Source organism: Dermatophagoides farinae, chromosome 5 (genome assembly GCF_024713945.1).
Source record: "Dermatophagoides farinae isolate YC_2012a chromosome 5, ASM2471394v1, whole genome shotgun sequence".
In the NCBI taxonomy this organism is placed as follows: domain Eukaryota; kingdom Metazoa; phylum Arthropoda; class Arachnida; order Sarcoptiformes; family Pyroglyphidae; genus Dermatophagoides; species Dermatophagoides farinae.
The window spans coordinates 2,692,467-2,718,164 of NC_134681.1; the positions used below are offsets into that span (position 1 = coordinate 2,692,467).

At 30.6% G+C, this 25,698-nt stretch overlaps 1 protein-coding gene across 11 annotated transcripts in view; it reads right to left on the reverse strand.

Annotated features, from left to right (window-relative positions):
* The window catches only part of PMCA (plasma membrane calcium-transporting ATPase 3), a 64,827-nt gene that overhangs the window by 20,695 nt on the left and 18,434 nt on the right, over positions 1-25,698 (reverse strand). For 3 of the 11 annotated variants that reach the window (XM_075731208.1, XM_075731207.1, XM_075731198.1), the window contains exons 1-6: positions 9,328-11,252; positions 1,635-2,863; positions 1,045-1,542; positions 614-973; positions 350-552; positions 29-271 (exon numbers count right to left, since the gene is read on the reverse strand). In XM_075731208.1, the coding sequence (XP_075587323.1) occupies positions 29-271; positions 350-552; positions 614-973; positions 1,045-1,542; positions 1,635-2,001 (1,671 nt within the window). In that variant the 5' untranslated portion in view covers positions 2,002-2,863; positions 9,328-11,252. Of the gene's footprint in view, positions 1-28; positions 272-349; positions 553-613; positions 974-1,044; positions 1,543-1,634; positions 2,864-3,056; positions 3,243-3,330; positions 3,734-5,140; positions 5,637-9,327; positions 11,253-25,698 lie in introns of those variants that run through there. The other 8 variants (XM_075731205.1, XM_075731203.1, XM_075731202.1 and 5 more) reach the window with 7 other exon arrangements.

Genomic DNA, 25,698 nt, shown 5'->3' on the forward strand with positions numbered 1-25,698 from the left:
TAGTTAAAATCAACAAACAAAAACTGACCATAATTCTAGTTGTATAAGCACTATTGAATGCGATTGCCTCGATCAAAGTATTGGAAACGTTGACGGGCAATTGCTCGAATTTGGGAATCTGTTTATAATGAACACCACAACAATAGCATTGTACGGCCGTCATACGATTCGTTGTTAATGTACCGGTTTTGTCTGAGCAAATAGCCGTAGCATTACCCATCGTTTCACAAGCGTCCAAATGACGGACCAGATTATTGTCATGCATCATTTTCTATGAATCAATGGATGATTGAAAACAAAATTATTGAATCAAATATCAAATATCAAATACCAAATATCAAATACATACTTTGACTGAATAGGCTAAAGCCAACGTGACAGCCAATGGAAGACCTTCAGGCACAGCAACAACAAGTACGGTGACGCCGATAATGACAAATTTTACAAAATATTGCATATACATCATTTTAAAACGTTTGTTTTGAATGACAAATTTCTTGATCACAAAACGTAATATTAATATGACAACGGTCAACACTGCGATTGCCGATCCTAACCACATCAGATTAATGAAAGTCAATTAGTTAGTGAATTATATTGGTGAGAAACATACCTCCATAACCGATTTGGATGGCTAATTTGGTTAGTTTTGCTTGTAACACAGATTTTTCTTTGCGAGGATTTGATGTTTCATCATCTTGTCTTGATTTACGATGATCACTATCGGTTAATGCGGAATCAGTCAATGCACCACTACCAGCACTATCCACTGATCGTATCCCACCAATGTTATCGGCACCATATTGTGGTGCGGCCATCGATGATCCAATTGCATTCATACTCATCATATTTGATGGATGTGAATTACCACCGGTATTACCGATACCAACGCTTCCAGGTCGAACACCACCAGCTTCACCTGCTTCTTCATCAGCCGATACAATACTTTTCCTTTTCTTTTTCTTTTTTGCTTCTGTTTTGTTTTAAAGAGAGAGCGAGAGAGAGAGAGATTGATTTCATTTTCTCATTACTTAAAAAACTTACCTTTTTTCGCTTTCTTTTTCTGTTCATCATCTTCAGTTTGAGCGGCACCCAATAGGGCGAATATAATACCGGCTTGTGAATTAATACCGACGGCGGTAACAACCATACGGCCACTACCTTCCATCACATGTGTGCCAGAGAAAAGAGTGGGATCATAATCAAGACCTTTTTTCACATGATCCGATTCACCGGTCAATGAGGATTCATCCACTTTAAGATCATTGCTTTGTATAATGATACCATCGGCTGGTAATAGATCACCATATTTAACCTGACAAATGTCGCCAACAACCAGATCGGATACGAGCAATTGAATCACTTCACTATTGCGAATGACTGAAAATTTGTGCTCGTGTTCGATACGACTTTGTAGGCCACGAAACTGGCGTTCTTTTGTATAATCATTGAAGGCAGTGACTAAGACAACAATGATTACGGAGACCAGAATGGCAGCACCTTCAATCCAACCAGCTTCACTTTCTTCGTGTAATGGGCCGCCTGGATAATTTTGGTAATTATGCAATTAGATGATTTGATTAGCGAGACAAAAAGCGGTAATAAATTTAATAAATAACCGGAACATAACATACCCGTTGCGTCTTCGTCATCACTGCCATCAGGAGGCTTATAGAAGGCGAGTGCCAACGAAATAATGGCAGCAACTTCAAGTATAATCAATGTAACATCTTGTAATGCTTCCCAAACCAATTGCAAAAAGGTTTTTGGCGGTTTTGGAGGTATCACATTGGCACCGAAAACCTGTTTCCTTAGCTCAAGATCTTGTTGATCACCGCTAAGACCTTCATTCTGGGATGTTCGTAATTTTTGGCATAGATTCTGTACGCTACCATATTTTTGTTGGATTTTTGCAATAGTTTCAAGACCACGACAATCCATTAATTCACGTAATTCCATTAAGTTGATGTCAAAATTACTACTACCACCAATTGTTGCCATTGTCTTTGATTTTTTTGATTATTACTTTTCAATCAAAATATATTATAGATTGTAGATTGTAGATTATAGATTATAGATTATAGATAGATACTATTGATTCACAATAAATGTTGATGGTGATGGTGATGGTGATGATGATGATGATGATGATGATGATGATGATGATGATAGCGTTAGTGATGGAAGATGATTTAATTTTTTTTTACTTTTTGCTTCTCATATAAATAGTAACGTTGTGATGAATTAAATTATTCAGTCAATCAAAATGATGAAGATCAAGTCAAGGTAAGGAATTTTTCCTATTTTTATAATTTTCAATCGATTTGGACAAACAAACAAACAACAATTGAACACGAAATGAACAAAAAATGAAACTAAAGTTGAGATGAATTTGAGATTTTCTTAACTAAAAAAAAAATTTGAAATTTGAAACACACACACAAACACACATTTAAACAAACGAAAACAAACACACAAATAAATGAAAACTATTTGCAAAAAATGAATTATAGAAGCCGAGGAACAGATTTTCGTTTCTTCTTCTGGTAGTTGAATATGAAAGAATTTTTTCGTAAGGCTTCAAGGAATTCAAATTGGATTTATATATGTGTGTGTGAAAGAGAAAGAGAGAAAGAGAGAGAGAGAGGGAATAAATCCTTCTCTCGCAAAAATGGATATTAGATCAATCGCACCAATTTTCTTTTCTTTTTCTTCTTTTTGGTAATCATATCAAAATAATAATCATCATCATCGTCGATATTGTTGTTGTTGTTGTTGTTGTGATTGGCCGATCAAATTATGAATCAAATGGTATCGATGGTGGTCATCATTATTATATCGTGGTTTTGTTGTATGCAAAGTACTGCATTGAATAATTGAAAAGGGCAAAGGAGAAAATAGAAATAGAAAAAAATTGATAATTTTTTAGTGAAAAAATTGATAAATTTTTAGTGAAAAAATTTACATAATCTACAATAATGTGGACATTTTGTGAATTGTGGAGAAAAAAATAAAAACATTATCAACAACAAAAGAAACATTCTAGAAATATTCACATTGATTAAAATTGCCAATTGCTAATTAATGAATAAATCCGATGTGAATATGGCACACATTTTATGAAAAAATGACGAAAACAAACACAAATATGTTTTGATATCGATGTAATTGATGTATCAAATATCACTGCTCATACAATAAATTGTTAGTCATCATCATTGATTGGGTTGAATTTTCTTTTCCTATTTAATTGCAATGTTATGGAAATTGTAATTAGTAATGAGATTATTTATTACAAACATTAATATTAATAAAAAATATACTATATACATGTGGACAAACTATAATTATTCTCTCATTTAATAATAACGACGATGATCATGGTATGTACAATAATTACCGAGAAGAAGAAATCAAGACAATATCCAATCATATTATCTGATTACAATTAGTGCTACTAATGATAATGCACACAAACCATAAGATGTTGCCGTTGTTGTCATGATGTCAAAATCGATTGATTCTATTGATTGAAACACAAACACACACATACAAAGAGAGAGAGAGAAAATTAATTAATTCAAATCTAAAATCTAAAATCTGAAAAAATGACCAAATAATCTGATTATGGTTGATGAGCAGATGAGTTGGACGTTTTTTTTCCTAAAAAATAAATTTTTTTTTGGTGATGTTTGGTGATGTTCACTTTGTATGACTCAAATTCAATGGTTATGAACATTCATATGGTGTATATACAACACACATAAACAGGGAAAAAAATTCGGCTTCAATTCAATGATCACCCCAAAGATGAAGAAAAAAAACAAACACATTCGTTTAGTTCAATTCAATGCTGATTTTTGTGGTGGTGGTAAATGGTTTCTCTTTTTCTATTTTTTTTCTAGCAGAATACGCACAAAATACCAAAAGGATAGAACGATAGAGTAAGTGAACTGCTGGTAAAAAAAAAACATGAGACGATGATGATGAACCTAAACGTGCGCGAGAATATAACCACATTGAAATGAATAAAAAGTGTAGAAGAAAATGTTTGAAATGAAAAAATAATGAAATATACAATGTATAATGATATAATGAATAATAATGAATCACAATACCAATGGCAGTGTGATTGATAGTTCTTGAAGCCACATGTGCTGCGATAGTTGTGTTTGTTTGTGTATGCAGTAATGTAAGAAGCAGTAGAATATGATGTATATGTGTGAATCCACACATAAACGAACGGGTGAAAAAATAGTGAAAGGGAAAAAATGAAATTGGCCAAAAATTATGGAAGAAATTTTCATTTTTTTTTCATTTCATCGAAAATCAGTGTCAATCAGACTAATAATCTTTTTTGCGAAATTCATTCACGATATATTTGATTTTCTTGATGTACAAATGTGCCATTCAATCAAGCATCATCAGTTGCTTTATTTCCTGAAAACATCTGTTTTGATAAAACAAAACTATCCGGGATCATTTTAAATTTCCGAAATTCTACTCCAAAATTTGTGTTTAGAATGATGTTTTTTTTCTTTTTCTCTCTCTCTCTCTCTCGATCTTAATTTCATTTCTTTTTTTCAGTAATTTTATTTTACATTTGTGATTTTCATAGCCACTTTTATCGTTCAAATTTCGTTCATGTGTTGTTTAAATAGTTTAAGTTCATTCATTTTGGTTCGTCCAGCCATACACCACATGCATTTAATAATTTTGTATTTCTATTTCTAAATTTCAGTAACTAATGGCTGACTGATATTAAACAAAAAGAAAAAAAAGAAAGGTTAAAAATAGAATCGCAATGTAACGCCGACAAATTCTGCAAAATTCTTAAAGACAAGAATACACACACAAAAATGAGAATTGTATATAATTTTCAAGTTAGTTGAAATAGTCACAAACAAACACACACACATGTGCATAAGCAACAACAACAAAAAACATTTGTAATGTAAATAAATCTAATTCCAATTCCAATGATTTTGTTTGTATGTTGCTTTTGAAAAGTTTAAAGTTTTATAATGTAAAAAAATTTAAACATGAAACAGTTTGTTATTTTAGTGAATGAAAGTCTCTAGTGAATCACAACAAGAGAAATAAAAGGCTGAAGAAAAAAAATCAAAACACCAGTATTTACCAAAAAAAAGATGCAATACATACAAAATACAGAGAGCTATTTGAAAAAGCCAGGATAGATATTCATGATGTTAACCAGAATTCCAGGTATTTCATTCATCCAAACAAACACTGGCGGTAGTAGAAGTAGTGATGATGGTCATGATAGTGGTGGTGGATGAATTTTGCCAAATGTACACAGTTTTGAAATCACATTGGAATGGTATCCAGAAAACAAACTTAACAAAAAATGAAAACAGTTTTTTTTTCATTTTTGGTCCTTGATAGAAAATGAAAAGAAATTCTATAGCAGCATTTGGTTGGTGGTGGCGGCAGTATAGCAGAATCCTAATGCATGAGTGTTCCAACAGCAAAAAAAATATACAATATTTTTTTGGGTTCCATCATCATCACCATCGTCAATACCAAGCAACCAGGTTTTTATTAAACAGAAAAAAAATGTAGCCTGCATATGTGTGTGTGTGTGTGTGTGTGTGTGTGTGTGTGTGTTGTGTATTGGACTTTTTTCTGTTTTTCCACACCGATCATGTCTAACCTCGAAAACACAAACGACCAGCCGACCGACCTATGACGACAACTAAACACAAAACACAATTTTCATCATCATCATCATTAATAATATTGGAGAAAAAAAGCAAAAAACACCGTCCAGAAATCTGTTATATTACCGAATGAAACTGAATTTGGAACAGAAAAAAATGTATTCATCATAAAAACATTTTGGAAATTTTCCGAAAACATTAAAATAGATTTTGACTATCGTCGTTCGTGAATAAAATTGATAATAATAATTTAGTTTGACGACGGCGCAATTCAGTCGAATGTCGAATTTTTTATCTTGCTCGCAATTCTATTTTTATCCACTGACATTGGATCATTTAATTTTATTCCACATTCATGCTGGAAAGACCGTGTTTTTTGAATAAAAAAATTTGGAATGCAAAATAAAAGAGAATTTTTTATTTAGGAATCATTATTCAAGAATTATTATTCACACTTTTCACAACTTTACAATCATGCTATTTACCATTCCATTTCATTCCATTCATTCGAGAATTATAGTTTTCAATAATAATCTGTCAGTCGTGATTATTCATTTCACAAGAATGAAGAGATTTTATTCGACTTCATAGGAAAAAATTCCAATCACAATACATGAATTTTGATGGAATGGAAAAGATAATTTTTTCGAATAAAGACTCGGCTAATTCAACGTAAAGATGATTATCGTCGTTGTCGTTGTCATTAGTGTTTGATGTTTGAAATGTTGATGATGAAAGTGTTGAAAAATAATGATCAAGAAAAAATCACAATTTTTAAACACTATGAAACGAGAAAAAAGTTTTAATCAAGCTAAAGCAAGCAAATTATTCATCATCATTTTCGACTTTTACTAATACCATTTCATGGAATTTTCTTTTTTTCTCTTTTTTTCTTTTCATTTTTAACAGAGACAACAAACAAGCAAGGCTTATTATCATAGTTCATCATCATCAAATTGGTAGAAAGTTTTTTCTGGCCATTTTTTTCTGTTTTGTTTTTGTTCAAAAATGCACAAAGTTTTCACACACACACACACAAAGTACAGACACTTAGATAGAGAAATTGAATTTAATCTATAAAAAATATTGTGTGTCGGTGTCTTTTTGATTTAATCAGATAATCAACAGATCTTCTTTTTCTGTCATCAATAAATTGGCAAGCAAAAAATGAAAAATAATCCGAAGAAAACTGAGAAAAAAGGTTCTTTTCTCAAAGTTTGAATGGCAAAATGAAAAAATGTTTTTTCAATCGATAAGCTCGGCATGGAAAAACAAAAGGACAAAAGAAAAGAATAATTTTTTTGAAAAGAAAATCCAACACCACAATCAAAATCCCCGAATGAATGAATGACAATTGGACCAATCGAATTTATCCATCATTTTTCCCAGTTGCTCTTTTTTTTGTACATTCTCCATCTATCAGTGTGAGTTCTAAAGTAGAGAGAAAAATCTAATTACGATTCATGTTCATTATTCTTACTCGATATCATGTGATCAAATGAGAAGTGAAGAAAAGAAAGAGAGTGAAGCAAGTAAAGCTAAAATAATAAAGTCTCATACTGAATCTGGAATTAATTATTTACTAAATAAAAATAAAGATAAAGATAAAGATGAAAACTAGAACGAAAAATACTGGAATCACGTGAAATAATAATAATAAAATAAAATAAAATGCAGCTATTATGATGATGTATATTGTACATTCATTCATACACACAAACAAACACAGCAATTGAAAATGAAATGATGATATGAGACCAAAAATATTCAATCTGATTCTGTGAGAATATTCTCTATTTGGGAGTGATGTATCCTTGACCATGATGATTTCAGCAAATTATCATTATTACGATTATCAAAAAAGCCATTACCAATTTGAATTTGAATTTCAATTAATTTTTTAATGATGAAATGTAGTGACTATCTATTTCCGATTTTCTTTTTTTTCGCTGATGCCTTATGACTATGCTTTTTTCTTGAGACACTTTTTGATTGAATCACACACACACACACAAATAACAGCACAGATTTCGTCTAATCATGCCAATGGAGAAAATTTTTTACCACTCAACAACAGCAACAAAAATGATGATGATTGAAAAGATTGAAACAAAACAAAAAAATGTCGCATCATTATGGTCAGGTTTTTTATGGTTACTTATTTTGCTTCTTTGTTCATTGATTGCAGTGTAGACTTTTTCATGATCATTTTGATGATCATGAAAAAGTTCTTAATGTCATCATGATTCATAAATTTTATATATAAATATTCCACCTCATTATTGATGGTGATGGAAAACTTTTCTCGTCGATGATGAGCTTATCTTTCTCTAAATATGGAACATTATGTAAATTTTGATGGATATAAATAGTTTCTTCTTTCCTTTCTTCTTCTTCTTCATTCTTCATTGAATTCGTTTATCTTATTGATGACGAAAATTACAATTTTAATAATGATGATTGATTACTATTGGTTCAGATATATGATCATTTCAATCATCATCATGATCATGATCATTATATATGTAACCAAATCGATCGAAATTTGAAATTTTCATTTTCAGGAGAAAATGAAAATTTATTTCCCACTCTCGTTCTTATTTCTCAACACAACTCAATTCCTCTCAGCCGAAAAAATATTGAGATATTATATGCACACACACACATGTCGTTAATGTTTTTTACTAGCTAGAAAAAATCGATAAATTTTTTTCCATTTCTTCATTTCTTTGAGTTCTGATTCATCATCATCAAAAGAAAACTAAGAGACTAACAAAGTTCTTAAAAGTTTTTTTTTCGAAATTTCATTTCAAATGAAAGAACAAAAAAGTATGATTCATTTCAATGTCAAAACAAAGAATGAATTCCATGAACAGCAACAATATAAAATTCACTGACACACCCAAATGATATCATCTGATGACAGAAAAATCATGTGCCAAATGAACGTTGTTTGAATATAATATGGTTTCAATCGATTTTTGCTATTTTTCCATTTTTTCCAAAATAAACTTGATTACAATCAATGGAATCAGATCATTTTCTCTGTTTTTTCATTTGAATCGATTGTTGTTGCTGTTGTTTTCGAAAAATTTTTCTAAAACAACATTCATTTTCTTCAAAATCGATCATCATTTCCAATATCGTTCGTTGAGTTGAATGATGATGTATATTGCATCAATTTTTTCGCATTTGTTTGTTTTTCATCAATAAACTATACTATATATATACAGATTTGTTACAAGAGAATAACACAACATTCGAAGATGTCGACAAGTTTTTATTTGAGAAAAAATAAATAAACCATTTGTAATGAACTAAATCAAAATGTAAATGTTTCAATCTCAGTAGTCAGTAAAATGATTTTCTATTTTAGTCATTTTTAATCAACTCACAGACATAGTGCATGGTAACTGAAATTCATGATTCTTGAAAATGAAAAAAATAATTTCACACCCCACAACCAGATAGAGACCACCAACAGACTAAAATAAAATGAAAAAACTGAAACCCAAACAAAACAATATTGAAATGAACATTTTTTTCACAAATTTTTTTTGATTATCGATTAGTTATTAATGACAAGAAAAACGTGTATTAATCATGTGTATGGGTATGGGTATTAGGAGAGAAAAAAATTTCTTACCAAGCCGGTGATCATTTAATTTGCTCTTTTTGTTTCAATCGAACACTGGTTTTTAAACGGCCACAATTGTAACTTATACAGAAGATATTATGACACACACCCACCCACACAAACACGACAATCACAAACAAACACACAAACACCCACACCAAACAATCCAATGAACAAAACACAAGTAGTATATGTACTGAATAGAATCGTTTGATTTTTTTTAGTATGAACAGTAAGCAACAAAAAAAAATTCTTGGAACCAAATAAAAAAAATTAGAAGAGACGACAAAAACAAACAATTAAGAAAACAGGAATTTCATTGTTGACTTTGTTCACAAGATTTTTTTTCATTCGAAAAATAATCAATTTCTATATGATCATCGTCTTGAAATTCGATGGATTTAAATTAATCATCCATAATTGATTTATCATTTTTTTCATTTCAAGTTGAAAAGTTGATAATTTTCTCCATCACTTGATCATCGACATTATGAACATGATGAACATGATAAAACATGATGTTATAGAATCAATTTTAGTATCAATTTTTTATATTTTTTCTTCATCATCATCATCGACATATTATCATATGTACACACTGACTGAGAGACTGACTGACTGACTGACATACATATATAACACACACCCCCAATTCAAAGTTTGTGTGGTATGTTTTGATGATGATGATTAATACACCCGTTGTCGTCTTCGTCGTCTTCGAAAAGAACACGATTTGCTGGTGGTGTTTTATATATTAACAATGATGATGGTTGGTGGTGGCGTAATTGGTGTGGCTATAATTTGCACACACACACACACACACTAAAAACATAAAACGAAAAAAGAAAGAATAAATTTAATTCTAAATAATGATAATAATGACGACGAAAAAGATTCTTGACATCAGTTGATGTATGTATACTTGTTATTTATTCATTTTTTTGATTATAAATTTCATAAGCATCATCATATTGGATCAGATTTCATAAATTTTGTTGAAATTTTTTTCAAATGTGAAAATTCAATTCTTCATTGTCTCCATTGAAATTATCATCATCATCATCAACTGAATGACATTGAATGATATTTTTTCTTCGTTGAAACTATGATTCGTTTGTTGCCGATAATGAGGATTATAATACCGACAATTATTGTTTGTCGGCTGGTATGAATGATTGTGTCGGGTGTCTCGTTGTATGTGTGCGTGTGTTGTGTGTGTGTGTGTGTGTGTTTGTTGTGTGTGTTGTGTATGTGTATGAATGGAATCAAATGGAAAAAATTTTTTTCCGTTATTTGTATCCGTTATTATTGTTGCTGACGATGGTGGTGGTGATGATGATGATGTTCTCTGTCCGTATTATCAACCATGATCGTTTTGGGCAAGCTATTACTGCTACTTCTGCTTCTGCTTCCACTGCTAAAGTCCTCATCTTTTCATTTATCTTGTAATTCATTTTCAAATTTCATTCTAGATTCTTTGGTTGTTTCGAATCATTGATGATGATGGTGACGACGACGACGGCGCGTTATTAAATACAAACTTAATTCATCACTGTTTTTTCGGGAGAAGAAGAACGAAATAATGATGAAGATGAAAAAAAATTCTTCTACTTTATTCAGTCTGCGATTGCGTATTATCGTTGATTTCTTTTCGATTTTTGTTTAGATTTTCTTCTTGGATTCTTCAAATAGACAGAATTATGTTCAATGATGATGATATAGAGAAAATGGTAGTTCCATCTTATAGTACTAGTAGTAATAGTAGTAGTACCAATGTAATGCAATGGCAAAACAAAAATTTTCTCTCTTCTGGACAACAACAATGAAATTCTTCCAGAATCGAAATAAAATTTTCATTTTTTCTCCTCATTACGCATGCTATCGGTGGATAGAACAGAAAAAAAGTGGTTGTATTGAGGAAATGGCAAAAGACTAAATGATATGATCCGCGATAGTAGCAGTGTGCAATGTGTGTTTTGGACTTAAATTTTTTGTTCTACAATTGCTTTTTTGCTTTTTTGGTTTCTGGTTATAATGATAAGTTTTCTCACAGTCTTTGTTTGCATGCTTGCATTATATGTTGATGATCATTATTCGATTGATGTTGTGAACTTGCGCGCCAAAAAAATTCTTATACACCCGATGAACATTCAATTGTTCTGTTGCTGCTGCTAAAAGATTCTGATTCTCATGCCCTTTCAATGTGAAATGTGTATGTGTTTGTATTCGGGTCCATCCATAAAGATCATTACCAAATTTTCCTTCATTCTATAGTCTTTATTATATATTATATCTTTATATTTCCATTCAATTTCGTCGAATCGAGTGTAAATAAAAATTTTTCTTTTGGCCTGTGCCAGAATTTCTGAATGAAATATGTAACTTATAAGTAGAAAGAATGGATGGATGAATCGTGGGGTGTGTATGGCAAAATTTGGAACTCAAGTTTGGAGAGAAAAGGAAAAATAAAAAATAAGCAAAAAAAGAGATTTGCCCGACAATGAACACTGAATGACGACGAAAAAGAGAAAAAGTCCGGGAAAGAGCCGGAGAATTTTTTCCGCTTTGCTTTTCTACTTCCTTTCCTCTTGCTCTCTTGTGGCCATTATCATCGTCATCATTGAGTTTGGATCATTCCGTTCGTTTTAACTGATTATTCACGCATACAATGATGCTTTTGCTTCTGGTTGTTGAAAAAAAAACGGAAAATCGATTATAAATTCTCTTGCTGTCCGAGGGTGTGAGTTATGGTATTTCTTTTTTCCGTTTTGAAGAATTGTTGTTATTGTTTTAATTTCTTGGAAAAAATGAGAAAACTTTTCGAAAACAATTTGAAGAAAGAAAATAATATGAAACATTCAAATGAATGGATGATGATTTAAGCATTTTTTTCGGTTAAATTTGACAATTTTCATTTTTCGGCTATTTTTTACTGGTGATGGCAGCCGCGTTTCGAAACCACACAAGGTCATATGGATCATGTATGAATGGCATGTGTGTGGGCATTTTTTCTATTTCTCTTCATTTCCTACATTAGATCAGTAACATCTTTAGATTCTATTGTTTTAAGATTTGGATTGGGGAATAGCAGGCAAAAACATCTTTTTGAAATAGTCATTTTTCATGATCGTCGTATTTTTTCGCCCATTCAATCGAAACGGAAAAGAGAGACAACTACAACAAACAACGACGACAACAAAAGAACCCGTTATGCCAAATGATTCGTAAATCATCACTGAAATGTTGAAGGAAACTTGAAAATCGAAAAACCAGAACATATATTTCATGATTATTTTCGGATTTCGGATTTCTGATTTCTTCACTTTCAACTTGTCTAACTAAATAAAATTGAATATTGTATTAAAATTTGTATCTGGAATCATCGTTATTGTGGAACAAAACAAACTATACGTAAAGAAAAATGACCTTTTTCTGGCTGTTGGCGTTGAAAGTTACAGAAATGAATGGTAAACAAAGACATGCTTGAAAGATGCTTTGGCTTTTCTCTTTTAGCTTGATATCATTCAATAAATTTGACATTTTCCTTTAGATGTTCAATGACTCTGCATTTTATTTATTTTTCTCGGCTTAATGATTGATTATGAAACTCAATTTGTTGTGGTAATATTATCTTCGCCAATAGCAGCAAAAACAAATGAATGATGTGATGATGATGATGATGATGATGATGATGATGATGATGATGATGATGATGATGGCATAGACAATGTTTGTCGAAAAGTTAAATAACCAATTTGAACGCGTTTCGAAATTACCACCGTCAAAAGGATACAGTTGAATTTAGCATTTAGCTGGCAATAAAACCATTATATATGATTATTATATGAGGAAATTGTCATTCAAATTCAGTCATTTAACTAGTCCAAATAAGTAAGTCGATCTCAACTATTGAGAACTAAATTCTGACGTAAATATGGTAATAAAACCAAATGAACGAAAGGAAAATCGATTGATTCAATCAACGAAATTCTTTATTGTGAATATGCATTACAATTCACTGACACATGATAATGAAGAATCAATCCATCTTCATCGATCGATTGATGATGATGATGATCACCTGAAAATTCATAACGAAGAGAGAAAATAAACCAAGAATAATGAGAATGAGCTTAAAAATGTAATTATCATATATCTCTGTCTCTATATATATATATGTACGAATGGATATACACTGGGAATTGTCAATTTATCGATAAAATGGATCGATGAATATATAACAAACAGTGAACAGAATATAGCATTGCCAATACTTTTCTACTCATAATTTATTTCATTGTTCTGTTTTCATTTTCTCTTCACTCAATTACAAAGATGAATAACTGTTTATTTGTTTCGAGAAAATCTTGTTGATGTAATTTCAAGTTGCACAATACCAATTTCTTGTTAAATTCATTCATTCATTTATTCATACATACATTGATCATGTGATTTTGTTTTTTTCCAATACCCTTGTTATCATCATTGTTGATACGGAAATTATAATCTTGACATTTATTCAAACATGATGAAAAAACAAAAATATTAAATACATTAAATATTGGATCACCCGAATCGATAATAATCAGCACTAATAATACTATCGGCCAATGGGAGTTTGCAAAAAAAATTGATTGCCCATTTTATCTCATTTTTTGTTTTTGTTTCTTTCACTTGTTTCACATTACTATTTTTTTTTGTTTTTAATATTATTGTTGCTGTTTTTGCGGAGTAAATGTCAATCGATAATCGAATGAAAAAAATGTTTGTTCACATTGGGCGTGGCCTTTAATTGTCGACGATTAGTTTAAATTTTTTTTTCTTTTTCGTTTTTTTGTTGTTTCTATTTTGTCATGTTTCGTGTATGTGACAAATGGAAATTTGTTTCATATCTATGCTATTACTATCTGTCCATCTGTCAAAATGTTTGTCAATTCAATTCTTCATAGTTTTTTTTTACAAGCAAATTTTTTTGAAGAGAAAAAAAATTAATTTCCATTCGGCTTCATTAATTTTTTTCGTTTCGTTTCGTCTTGTTTTCATTTATTCAACCTCTCACCCCTCAATAACGATCCAATAGAGTAGGGGCATCAAAAAAAGAAACAACAAATCATATAATTCTATCGCCATCACCTCGCTTCAATTCATTATAATAACATAACTCATCATTAAAGTAATTATCATCATCATAATCATAATGGTAATCACATATATGCCGATTACGCCCCTTTAATATTTTTTTTCGAGAGGGGATGTGGGTATGGGAAATAAATTCATAAAAATAGTATATTTTCGAACCTCATCATATAGCGTGTTGTGTGTATGAATTTCATTGCTCTGTTTCTGTATCTGTTATTACGGTATTAGAGTATCGTCAATCCGTTGTCATTATCAACAAGAACAATACATTTTCAATGATATAATCATAAAAATGAATCGAATCGAATTGAACTGAACTAGCTCTAAACTGCGAACAACGCAAATATTGAATGAGTGAGTGGGAAGAAAAAATGAATTCTTTACAATTCTAGTCATCGTTGTTGTTGTTGTTGTTGTCGTTGTTGTCGTTGTTGTCGTTGTTGTTTGTAATATATAACTACAAATTTCATTATGAAACACCCGATTTTCTTTTCTTGCATTATTTTCCTGATTATTTATTATTTTTTACTTGCGTTGTTATAAATTTCTTGCTTTGTTTGCTTACATGTGTCGTTACGAAATATACTGCTAGGATTATTACTATTTTACTATTTTACTACTAGTCGTTGTTTACTTGTCGTGGTGGTGGTAGAACTGAAAGACGCTCGTGTTTTTTTTACAATGCGTCCAATTCCATTGTCTTGGAAAGATAAAAACTGCTGCTGGTGGTATATAACCGCATATTCAATGTTGTTGAAACCGATCCAAAACTACCGATCCGAATCGAACAACAGAATATATTCCGAAGAGATAGATAAAGAGAGAGAGAGAGAGAGTGAGTGAAATAAAAAGACAAAGTCAATACAAAGTCAAATTTGTGTTGTGATCATCATCTTTTTCTTGTTACTGGAAACAGCAATCGTTGCTAGTAGCAGCATTAGCATTTTAAACCTTTTCCATCCAACCACCACTAATATTCATTGTGTTGCATCCACTTGGAAAGAATCTATCTACTAGCAGACAAAAGATAGAAAATCCTCGTATTTTTTCTGGTTTCAATATTTTATTATCTGTCGACAAAGTCATCACTTTTTCTAAGGGTTGATTCAACAAACGTACAACAAGCTCCAAGAAAAGCCCGAAAAATGGTTATTTTTTGCAGAGTATACAGCCTGTGTATATAGTGAATGTATGAAAAAAAAGATTTAACAAGGACAATTGCCATGTCAAGCCAATTTTTTGAATATAGAAAATAATGAGAAGAGAGAAAAGTGAAACAGACAAACAAACAAAATTCAAAGTGACGCCGGCGCCAATGGAAAGCACACCATTATTACTGTATATGTGTATGTGTGCGTATAGTGTGATTGAATTTTTTTCATTGTTATAACTAGATAGTTAGATTTGGTATACCAAAACTAGTGTTGGCGTCTGGAACACATGTACACATGGTTCCAAAAACGAATGAACGAACTAACCAACAAACTAGAACAATAACGACGTCAACAAAAACACAATAAACCTGGATAATATATATATGTGAAAATAAAATGAAGAAATATGGAATAACAAATAAAATAAAAAAGAAGAATAGAAGCAATAATGCAAATGAAACGAAACAAAACGAAACCGGGTGTTTAACGGCTCTAATTCATAGATATAAACTGTATGACTGTACTGTGTACTCTATGGTTTGTGTTTGTGTTGTTATTTTCATTGCATTTTAGTCATCCAAAATTTCTTTATATTCATTCATTCATTATATATGGGTCGATTGATTGGATGCAATGAATGAATGAATTTTCTCATTTTCATTGTTTCCAATCATACACCACTTGTATCGTATTTAGATTTCGTATACCAAAAAGAAAATACAATCGGAATTTTAATCATCAGACGATTCTAGGTTCAGTTTAGAAAATTTGTTTTGCATGATTCAAGTTTTTCTTATTTATCATTCTTACTAAACAAGAAAAGTAAAGTAATTTTTTCTTAAGCAGTCACATTCACAAACAGACAATTCTTGGAACATTCTTATTATTCCTACTGCTCCTCCCATTCGATAAACTTGTGTATGAGTGAATATTATATACGCCCGTGACTTTAAGATCTAATGATCAGAGGTTGGCTTTTAGATTTTTGGATTTCTTTTAACCAGTAAAAAAATGAATGTCAATCCAAACAAATTGTTGTTGTCAATAATGATGATGAGCCATTAATGGATTTTTTCCATTTAATGTCAATTGAAACTAAGATTTAGATCAAATTATGCGTGGGTGTGTGTTTGTGTCAAAGAGAAAAGAGAATTGTTCCATATGCATCATAATTTTGTTTTATTAAATGGATTATTTTCTGGGAAGAACAATCAAACAATTTCATTCATCGTGTCATCATCATCATCATTTTTTTTGAAATGTGATTTATTCAATGATGGTAACTCATCATTTTGGTTGGGTTGATCCAATTGTGCATAACATTGCCAAACACACAGATTATTTGTGTATCCTCTCTGTATAATTGAAGCGAGAAAAAAAACTAAATGTACTTTAATCAGAAAGCAAAAGATTATTATAATCATCCTGATGGTGATGAGGAAAGGCTTAACACACACACAGTGAATGATGGTGAAATGGAAATCTAGTTGTGTACAGACATTTTTCTTGTTGTTGTTGCTGTATATCACTGATAGGATTCTTGATTTAATGTATCATGTATGTGTTTGTGTGTTTGCCGGCTTTACTACTAACTAACTAACAGAAAAAAAGAACCTAGATAGATTCTGTGAATGATAATATTATTGAGAGTGATGAGGAATGAAAAAAAAACAACAACAACAAATCAAGTCACAGTGAAAAAAGCAAAGATGAATTCTCGAGTCAAATAAATCCCTCGCACACACAGTGAGAAAGAAAAAGAAAAAAATTTCCAAAGAAAATTTCATTTGTCTCGACAAACAACTTTTGGTGAACGAAACGAAAATGGAATTAAGATGACCAAGCTTGAATCCTTAGCTAAGAATGGATGCATTTTCGTCTTGCTTACTTTGAATTTTTTTTCCTGTTTTTTTGTAATTATTTTTATTCATAGGTAGTGTATGATCATCTTGTGTTGTGTTTTACAAGTTATTTATCTAGCAGAAAAACATGATTAAAACAAAAAAGTTAGTGTCAGACTGACTGAATGATGATGATTATGTTGAATTTGTCTCGAAAATAAATGATCCATTCATTTCAAACGAGGTTTTATTTCTTCACATTGTTTTATCGTATATATTCGACCGGAATATTTGTCGTACAAAGTTTTTCTCTTGTTGTAACTATTAAACAATAGAAAACCCGCTCTCTTTTTCTTGCTGCAACTCTTTATGGAAATGAAATGACCGTTAAAAATTTAACAACAACAATAACAATGGCCAGAATAGTAATAATAATAATAATAATAACAATAATTATTATTATGATTCTGGCCAAGAATCATTTTAGAATGTTATGATCATCATCAACATTGTCGTTTCATTGCATGTGTCACACTGTTCACAAGTTTTTTGTTTTCTTTCTAACATACCAGCAACAGCATACACACACACAATAATAGTAATAATAATAACAATAACTATGGTGACAATGATTATGGTGAAAAAAAAAAGATTCTGCTATACTTCAATTCATTCATTCATTCATTCATTTTATTGACTGTAGAAGACAAAAAGAAAAAATTCTACAAGATTATTGTTGATGTTTTATATGAAAGAAAATATATTTTAATTGCTGCTTGTGAAATGCGTATGTGTGTGTGTGTGTGTGTGTGCGTTTATGCATAATGCATAAATGAATATCCAATGCAAGAACCAAAGGGAATTTTTCTTTTTTCATAAGAAATGATGATAATGAAAAGTGGGTGGCAAAACCATCATCTCACTTGACTATTAATTATCGTCATCATCATCATCTTGCTGTTGTTGCTGTAAGTTGCATTTGGAAAAAAAAAATTCAAACAAAAGAAAACCATCATCTCTTATCTCTCTCTCTCACTCGCTCATCTTCATGTCAAGACAAAATGTTTGTAACAAACAACCCCTTTCGCCCATTCCACTTGTTTTGATGAAAGAAATCTTGTTTTTACAAAAAAAATTGGCTTCAAATTTTTTTTTTTGAATTCTTTAAACTTGACTATTAGCTCCATTAATTCGAATACACACACAACGATTCAACGAGAGAAATATATTTTCAGAACAAAATCAATGTTCAATGTTGTTAGCAACAAACATGAACAAAAAAATGAAAAAGTTTTTGCTTCTTGCTTTGTTCTGCCGTTTTTCCGGCCGAATGTTCATTTGTGTGTGTGTGTGTTTGTATTTTGAACCTTTGATTCGTATGAATATGAGGATGGAACTAGCTGAAAATATATTAATTTCTTTTGAAAAAAAGTTAAAGACAAAATCAACCAACATCATTAGTGAATTACATCACAAACACACATGCATGAAACAAGATCCAAGAGTTTTTCTTCTGGTGTCATAAATTGCGACTTGAAATTAAAATTGCAAAAACTTTCTATGAAAAAGTGAATAAAAGATGCATTTAATTAAGCAACACTACAGTGGAAACTGGAACAACAAAATTGATTAACTTTAAGAATGGACGCCTGCCATTACTTTGTAGAAATCGGTATTAACAATTGATAAACAAAATGATAGTCTTAATATGATCCAATGACAAAAGAAGATAAATTTTGTACCCGAAACAAGAGAAAGAAAAATAAAACAACAATAACAACCAAATACGACGAATATCATACAATACATTCACACAACATCCTTGATAAGTAGTAATTCTCCTGGACTTTTTTCTTCTTACTTTTTTCGACTTTATTTACGACATCAATTCCAGAATAAAACGACTGAATATTTTCTTTTACTTTGCAACATTTTTCATTCATCACATCACTCACTAACATGCACTCACAAACACACACACACTGTACATGTTGATCATTTTTAATCTTCTTTGTCATCGTGGTCGAATGTTCAAAAGTTTTGCGATGTCGAGTATTTATTTTCTTGAATTCTTTTCACATTTCCATTACAAGTTTCATTTCACTGTTTGGCAATAAAATGAGAGTAGTATAGAGAGAAGAAAAACATTGTATACAGACAATAAACGACAACGAAATAAACACGGTTGACGACATTTTTAATTCTGGTTGAAATTTATATATTTTTTGGTCGTAGAATTTCTTTTCTTTCTTTCTTTCTTTGTGATGAAAAACAACAATAAACAAGATTCATTGTAAATTCGTTGTTGTTGTTTATTGTGTCGATGAATGTAACACACATTCTCGTCTGATCATTTGATAATAATAATTCTCTGCATTCAATTCAAGGTTTTGTCACATTTTACATGTATCAAATAATAGAGAAAACGCATAATAAAAGAAAATAAATTGACTGGAAACTATAACTATAAAGAATCCTAAAGAAAGCATTAATTCTCATAGTTTTTTCTTTTGTTTTTTGTGGCTCTCAAAGCAAATGGATACAATGGCTTTCCATCAGCATCATCGTTCACTAAGACTACTACTTTACTTTGAGTATGTAGAATTGAATTTAATGTTGTTTGTCATATCAAATTGTTGAGAATGAACCAATGATTCCAATTGAATTTACGCACATGTTTTCGTTTTGAATATTTTAACAGAAAAAAATGGGAAAAATTGTTTTTTTACACAATATTCAAATTTATACATCGAGAATCTGAGAATTTTTCAAATATTTTTTTTCACACAATTGGCTGACTCAATAATACAGACACCGACAGAATTTCCCACAAACTCCCCGTGAGGATTATTTCGGTTTCTCACACTCAATAATTAGAGAGGAAAAAAATAAATGTCAATAACAAATATAACAATAAACAGGCCAAATGTGGTTGGCCCATGCAGAAAATATTTGAAATTTTACTTCCAGACCCACACTCTGATTCTATTGGTTTAATTGAAACAAAAGAACCCAAAAAAAAAAATTCGTTTTCATCCATTATTTTGTGAGTTGTTTGTGTCTTCTCCCTACCACACCATCTACACCATACACCCCACACACACACAGAAACATCTATTGTATCACATAATCTCATCATAATGACCCTGATGGAATCTGAAATGTCACGTCAGGCAAACGTTGAATATACCGAATCGAATTAATGCAATACAATGATGACTATGACAGTGTATCATATAATTTTTTTTTGCCACTAATTCTGGTTCTGGTTTCCAGTATCTTTTTTTGCTATCGAAAAGGATCCAAAAACAAAACAAAATGGTAGACATGTTATCATTATTAAATTTTTTTTTCTCTCTCTCTCTCTTTCACTTCATTACCATATTATATACACACACGCACATTTAGAGTTAATGTATGCAAAAATTATTCCATGTGCTAATTTTTTTCGATTTGGTTTTGCATATTTTTGGAAATGGTTCGAGAGTTTTTCTATATCTTTTTCTCGAAAAGGTCAAATTATTATTAATATTTTGATTGTAAAAGACAAAAACAAAAAATTTGCTTGACCATTATCATCTCAAGTAATTACAATGTATGTATTGTGATATATTTGACAACATAAAAACTGAATGCAAAGAAATGCATTGTGATCATCATTTGATTTGGTAAATTGAATTGATCAGATTTCATATGGAATCCAGACAGATGGTAAGTTTATCCACATTCAATTCAATTATCAATCATTAATGAAGGATATCGAATTTAGTAATGATAAAACAACGAAATATTATTCTTTGTACACATTATCAATATTGATCAAATCATGTATCGATCGAGACGAGAAAAAATCTGATTTTTTGCCCCGTTCATTCATTCAATCAAGCTACTGCTTGATTGAATAAATTGAAATTGGCCAAAAAAGGCAAAACATTCAGCTACTGAAAAATCCGAAAAAATGAAACATGATCAGACAATTGAAACAAAACAAAAACAAAAAAATTGCTTTCGTAAAATTGTATAAACATTGTTCCATTTATGTATATTGGTATGGTTCATTCGATCGTTGTGGGTTATTGTTGACGTTACAAAATAATCAAAAACAACAACAACAACAACAAAAAGCACTTTATTCGTGAAATTAGATCAAATTTTCGCATCAATATTATCTCTATCACACACACACTTTGTCTGTTTATTTTACTTGAAAATATCCACCAAAACATTTCAACAAAATCAAGTGACCTTTACAAAAAAGAATAAACAGAATTTTTCATTCATTTAACTGTTGATGAATAATGAATAATGAAACTATCGAAAACAAAACTGATTGATAATTTCAATGGTTTTTTGTTTGATAAGGAGAGAATATGATTTTATTTTTTTCAACGCAAAAAAAATACGAATCGGGCGCAATTCCGTTTGTTTTTCCAATTTTCACGTTTTTTTTTTGTTTCGTCAAGATAATGATTTGAGGAAAAATTGTATGTGAATTGAGAAAACGGTTAGGGTATTTTTGAATCGAACAAAAGTGAAAAAAAGTTGAAATTTTATATATATACACGCACACTTAGGCGACTTTTTTACGAAAACTATTCATGATTGTTTGTCGTGTTAGTGTTGCAGTGTCTTTTCCGGCCAAAAGAAAATTCATGAATGTCTATTTTGTTGTTTTTTCTGGGTACTTTTTGCAGAATTTAAATTTTAAAAAAGTACAACTTTCGTACCAGAACATGTCATTGATGAATAAAATGAACAACACAAAAAACAAAAATACTGAAATTTTGCTTGTAAAATATTTCTAAACATTCAGAATCTTTGTTCAAAATAAATGATGAAGATGTGGATGGAGAAAATTTTTTCTTTTTTCCACTCACCCCGGGTAAAAATTCCATTAGCGAATATGCCATAAAATGGATTCAAACGTTTACCAGCAATGATTTGATGCTATTTTTATTGTCGTTGATGATGAAATGTTTTTCCATTCGCAAACTACTCAATAAAATCCATTTTCAATGGGAAAAAATACAGACAAAAAATGGAAAAAAATTACAACATATTGAATTGAACTGGGTGGTGATGATAAACATGATGAAAAATAACGGATCGTTGACAAATTCAAATTCAAATTCAAATTCAATTTTTTTTTTGATTTCTCGCTAATAGTTCTCAAATGTACCGTCGATGTTGTTGTTGATAAAATGTATCTCAAATGTTATGAAAAACGTCGAACGGGGAATTCAACTTGGGCTTTACAAATACAATTTTAAAATCTCATTCTCTCTCAAACAAAGAGAGGGAAATGGATGCAACATTGATAAGAGTTCTTATGAATGACTACAATTTTTTCCAATTGAAACTGGTAAACAACTACAATGGCAATAATGAATTTTGAAAATTTGAAAATTCTTTTCGCTTTTCATTCTGTTTTGTGTTTTTTTCCACTTTGAATATCATCAAATTATTCGTCAATGGTGATGATGATGAAAGTGCATGATAATAAAAGAAAGAATTTCGTTGGAATTTATACATTTCATTCATTTTCATACAACAAACCATATGAACTCATTATTTGGTTTTTGTTTTTCATGTGTTTGTGATGAACTATAATTTTCGAGTAAATGCATTAATTGTTCAATGGGGACAAATAGAATTGGAAGAGACATTCCATTCCAATGACGTTAAATTGGTTTGTTTCGATTGATTTAACGGCGAGATTCTTACACACAAAGAAAGAAAGAGCATTGTGACCCAAAATCTTAATCATTGTGGCGATGATATACTAATCGATTGATTGCGATGAAAGAGAAAGAGTGCGAGGAATGACTATGAAATGGAAAATATAAATGTCAAAGTTGATTTTTTTCTCTCATCAATCAATCAACAACGACGACCATTTGGAGCTAAATACTCGGAAAATACAAATATAGAAAACTTTGACATTTTGTCTGACAAAAAATTCAGACAATTGAATTGAATGGCGAAAGAAAAAAGTTAAAAGTAATCATTGATTTGCAGAATATCTAACAAGGCGTTGGCGGCAGTCCAAATGCCGAGAAAACAAAACATTATTAGAAACAAGCCAAACCCGAAGATTCATATCGGCAACTATTTGAAAAGAAACTATTTATCTATCTTTTCCTTTTGATTATATTCATCTATCTATCTCTACAATATTAGATGTATGATGAATATAATCAATTGTGGGGGTAACAAACAGAAAAAACTTGCTTTTTCCATTTTTCAAATCCAAGTAAAAGTATTCTAATGGAACCAAAGTATTGTATCGTTTTTTATTCATTGAATATCATCTTGCACACACACACGCACCAAGGGCGTTGGTGCAAAAAATAAAAGCGAATCAAAAAAATTCATGTATGGAATCAGTTTTTTTCCTGCTGCTTATTGGTGATGAATAGCGAAAGAAAGAAAACCCGAAAATTGAATATATTATAACCACACGAATATAAATTCTGGTTTATTCGTTCTTGTCTCTCTCTCTCTCTCTCTCTCTCTCTCTCTCTCTCTCTCTCTCTCTCTCTCTCTCTCTCTCTCTCTCTCTCTCTCTCTCTCTCTCTCTCTCTCTCTCTCTCTCTCTCTCTCTCTCTCTCTCTCTCTCTCTCTCTCTCTCTCTCTGTGTGTGTGTTTGGAATTCAACACACATGGTCTCCAGGTTTTTTCTTTTCTTATAATTTTGATCTTGTCATGCGACAAACTATTTTATGTGTACGCGGTAATATATGTCCAATTTCTCATTTGGGAATAATCTCTTTCTTTCTTTTTTCTCCATCTATTTCGATGGGTGTATTGGTTTTTTCCTTCTTTCGATTCAATTCATTCGTTTTGTTATTTGTTTGCTAATAATACCGACACGTAATATATTCGTGTGTATGTGTGTGTGTGTGTGTGGATAGAATGGAATAAAGTCACAATTATTGTATCGTAAGCTTGGAAATTGGCTGATTGTTTCTTTTTTCGATTTAGACACCATCAAATATTTAAATGCCTGAGATATGAGAAAAAAATTTCCTAATTCATTTGAAATTCATCACAGTTCATTCCTTCAAATGCCAGAATCAATAAATTTTCAAAACTTTAAAATTTTTTTTCACATTTTCAAATTTTTAACATTTAAATTTTTAAAACTTTCAAACGATGAAAATGAAATGAAATGAAATGATCGACAACACAAAACAACATCGATACATCATAATGAATGAATTGAATTGAATTTGACAACAACAAACGCATGATATCTCTCATTTGAAATTTCCAATTTCTAGAATCTAGATGATGGATCGAGTAACAATTTTATTCTCTTTTTTCACTTGATTCTGTACTTGGTCCTAAAATAAATAATAAAGTAACCAGAAAAAATTGATGAAACGATTATAAAGTTGGCTTTTTTCTTGTTCCACTCAGACAACAATTCATTAAATTCAGTGTGAAGCATTTTTTCTCTATCTATTATCTACGTTTACGTTTATGAATGGTATAGAAATGCAGTGAAAATGATAGCTCAAACAAAAAAATGTTTAGAATCGAAATTTTATCAAACGTTCATGTTATCATCATCATGGTCATGAAAGTAGATAGGAAAGAAAGTGAAAATTTTGACAATTTTGAATGAATTGCATTGTCATCATCATCATCATCATTATCATCAGAATGATGTTCTATGATCATCAAACAAACTAACAGAAATGTATCAGATCGAAAAAATGAATTTTTTTTACAATCCAACAGCGACAATCAATTTCCATACAATTCTTCGTTGTTTTTTCATTTCATTTTGCTTTTATATACTGACAAGAGAAAAAATGAAACCATTTGAGATGACGATGATGATGTGATGTCGGATGTGATGCAAATGTAAAAATGTGTCATATCATCATCAACATTGAAATATTCTGATGATGAGAATGGCAGTTTTTCTTTCTTCGTCCTATCCCATTCTGTTTAAATATTTTTTTCAAGTTTTCCAACGATATATTTATGTTGCAATCCTGGATTTGTTTTCATTAGAAAACTTTATCATCGTTGATTTTTTTTATAAATGTAATATGGTTGATATGGTTGTGAAAATACAATTTTCATCCTCATCATTGTTTAATGAATACATTTGGCCATTGAAAAATGTAACAAATGAATGAATGGATTGAAATTTTGGAAAAACTTTTTCATTATTATTTTGAAAAATTGTACTGTACTGCACAATTGGCAATTACTAGATGGATAAAAAATGA